This window comes from Antedon mediterranea, chromosome 9, assembly GCF_964355755.1.
Source record: "Antedon mediterranea chromosome 9, ecAntMedi1.1, whole genome shotgun sequence".
NCBI lineage: Eukaryota > Metazoa > Echinodermata > Crinoidea > Comatulida > Antedonidae > Antedon > Antedon mediterranea.
Window position 1 is genome coordinate 23,884,656 of NC_092678.1, and position 3,006 is coordinate 23,887,661.

The following is a 3,006-nucleotide window of genomic DNA, read 5'->3' on the forward strand; positions in this document are numbered from 1 at the left end:
TTGAACCTAAATTCGTTTTAATCGTCAATAACTAATTATCTAACTTAATTTAATTAGTAAACAGGGTTACATCAGGTGGTTAAAATCAGTACCGAAAGTACGAACCAACTTTATATACCATCGAGTACAAATTCTAAAAGTAAGGCGCGATTTACCGAATTTTGGCCTTACGTAAATTTATAATATATAGATTACTATATAATGATAAGCTAAGTTATGCATAAATTCACTACAACATTTTATCTGTAATCTGTACACGTTTGTGTTATATTTACAAGTTGATTTATTTAATTAATTATGTTCAATGCGGAAAGTAAAATTATAATTATAAACAGTTATTTATTTCTGTAAAGTTAATAACACGTGCTAATGTTATTTAATTATCATTTAATAATTAAATATTTTAACTGTTTTGTCACCATTATTTGCCACTGCTAGTCTACGTGGATTGTGTGATATGATGCATAATCCATTAGGATCGTCGATTCCATCTTCTTTCTTGTCAATCCTTTTAATGAACTGTCCACTATTACTAAATAGCTGTAGTTTGTACCAACTTGATGTTATGATGTTGTCATTATTATCAACTACTACTTTACTGGGGCGCTTCATCTTACCATCTTCATCACCCTCACTGATAAGTACTTTGATAAACTTTCCCTCATTATCAAATAGTTTTAAGATATTCTGGTAATGGTAAAGTACAAGAATATATCCTTGTCGTGTAAGGGTGACATCAATGATATTTACAAATTTAAAATCCGTAACATTACATGTTGCTATTTTCTTAATCAGCTTGCCACTTTCAATGTTAAACATAGCTATATTCTCACCATTAGCTACATACATGACACGTGATTCTTCATCCACATGGATACCCCATGGATTTCTCAACACTCCCTTACCAAATGATTTAACCACCTCACCATTCATAGTGCATAATGTGATGCATTTATTACCACGATCATTGAATGCTATATTACCATTGTTCATTGTGAACATTCTGTTTACTTGCACATCTTCTGATAGTGTAACCTTACCGATGTTTTCACCCGATTGCTTGTATTTGTGAATGGCATTGTCTAGACATGAAACAAGCAAGCAGTCGTCTCCATATTTAACTACATCCTTAAGGTCTTTAACATTCAATACATTTTTTGTTATATTTTTTAATAATCCTTCTTGCTCTACTCTGATATTCATTGGTGAGTTCTTAATATGTTCACCATCAACTCGAACATCAACCTTGCAAATCCCTGCACTTGTACATCTACCTATCACAGTATAGTCACCATTGATGTCTTCTTCTACTTCAGGGATGATAGTTTCTCCTGTTGGTTGTGTCAATATAGCTTTTATGTAACTTGCATTTATTTCACATTCATCAGTTTTAATTATTTTAACATCAATTGTTGGCAATGTCATGCTCTCATCTCCTTTTAATTCTAAATAGCCTGTCCTTGAATCTGTAATCATTCCAGTGTTCTCGTGCAATGAAACAATTTGTTGATTGTTTTTAACAAACTTAATTTCTGCATGAACATCTGATTTTGTGTTAAGCACTGCCTTGATCCAATCATCCAATGTTCTAATGACGTCATTACCGGATAGCATTGCCGTTGCTTCGTTGCCCTTCTCTAGGTGATGCAGCAAATTGATGTTAGTGTTTATATACGATATCGTCGTTGTCACATCCTCTATTTCAGCATCTGTTGCCTCTCTCTTTATTTTGTACATTGCCTCAACTTTACTTTTTAATTTGTCTTCCAATTCCTTCACATGATTTTCAATTCCTTTTAAACTCTTTTCCCTGTTTTCATCTAGTTTCTTAACACGATCTGTCCTTACTTTAAGGTCTTCATTCAATTTATCTGTACATTGTTTAGCATCTTTCCGTAATTCTTCTGATGTTTGTTTAAACTTTTTAAACGCGTCTGTTATGCTGATTATGGTGTGTTTGTCTTTTCCTTCCCATTCCTTGTGATCCATGAGTTGGCAGTGTATACAAATGGCAACATCGCATATTTTGCAAAACACTGTTAAAGGTTCATTGTGGATGGAACACAGAGGTGGGTGCATCGCATTGATTTCACTGACACTCATAGATTGAACATCTTCCACTGAATGCAATGTATGATTGTTAAACATTCTATAGTTTTTATGATGATCGCTGCAATTCTGGCACAAATATTCTCTGCAATCCTGACAGTAGGTTTTAACTTCATTGTCTTTTCCACAAATACATTTCACCTGATTATTTGTAAATTGTTCAATTGTTTCTAATAGATTATTCAGAAAGGTGTTAGGTTGTAATTTCTTTAGACCACCCTCTGGAATCTGATAAAATTTGGAGCAAGTTGGACAGGTTACCTTCTTATTTTTCTCCAACCAGTTGTCAAGACAACCCAAACAGAAGCTGTGAAGACATGTTAAGGTTCTGGGTTCATGGAGTCTATTTAAGCATATTTGACACTCTAGAACCTTCTCATCGATATCTTCTAGAAATTTAGCTAAATCAACACTGGTAGCCATCTTACCACCTCTAGCCATCTTGAGTTGATCTGTGAATAATGGATATTTCCGTCTTATTTTAATTGTGTTTACATGGTGAAATACATTTACTAATTCACAGAGTTTATTGTCTTTCATTTTTGCGTGCTCACTTGATATTTTGTAAAGATACATTCAACCACCTATGGCGCAAATCTATGTAGACAAGGCCAATTGCTGAGATCTAAAAAATGGTTCCGATATGAATTAAGTGTTTAGTCTCGATTCTTGTGAAATTAGTATATTATTATTACCAGAGCATGACTGGTTCTTTTGTGTACTATTGATATGATCACAAAATAACATTCCGGAGAGCTAGGTACCTGCACACGTATACAATTAATATAGGCATACCATACTTATAAAAATGAGAATATGTATTTTAACCCACTCTTCTCATAGGGCTATAGCATGTACTTCTACCAAATGTATCACAGCCTTTTGTTTAAGTTGATA

At 33.4% G+C, this 3,006-nt stretch overlaps 1 protein-coding gene across 1 annotated transcript; it reads right to left on the reverse strand.

Moving 5' to 3' along the window:
* Positions 1 to 387: 387 nt before the first annotated feature.
* LOC140058338 (E3 ubiquitin-protein ligase TRIM71-like) lies at positions 388 to 2,550 on the reverse strand. Its single transcript, XM_072103901.1, has one exon. The coding sequence runs from the start codon at positions 2,548 to 2,550 to the stop codon at positions 388 to 390; it is 2,163 nt and encodes a 720-aa protein (XP_071960002.1).
* Between the last annotated feature and the right edge of the window lie 456 nt (positions 2,551 to 3,006).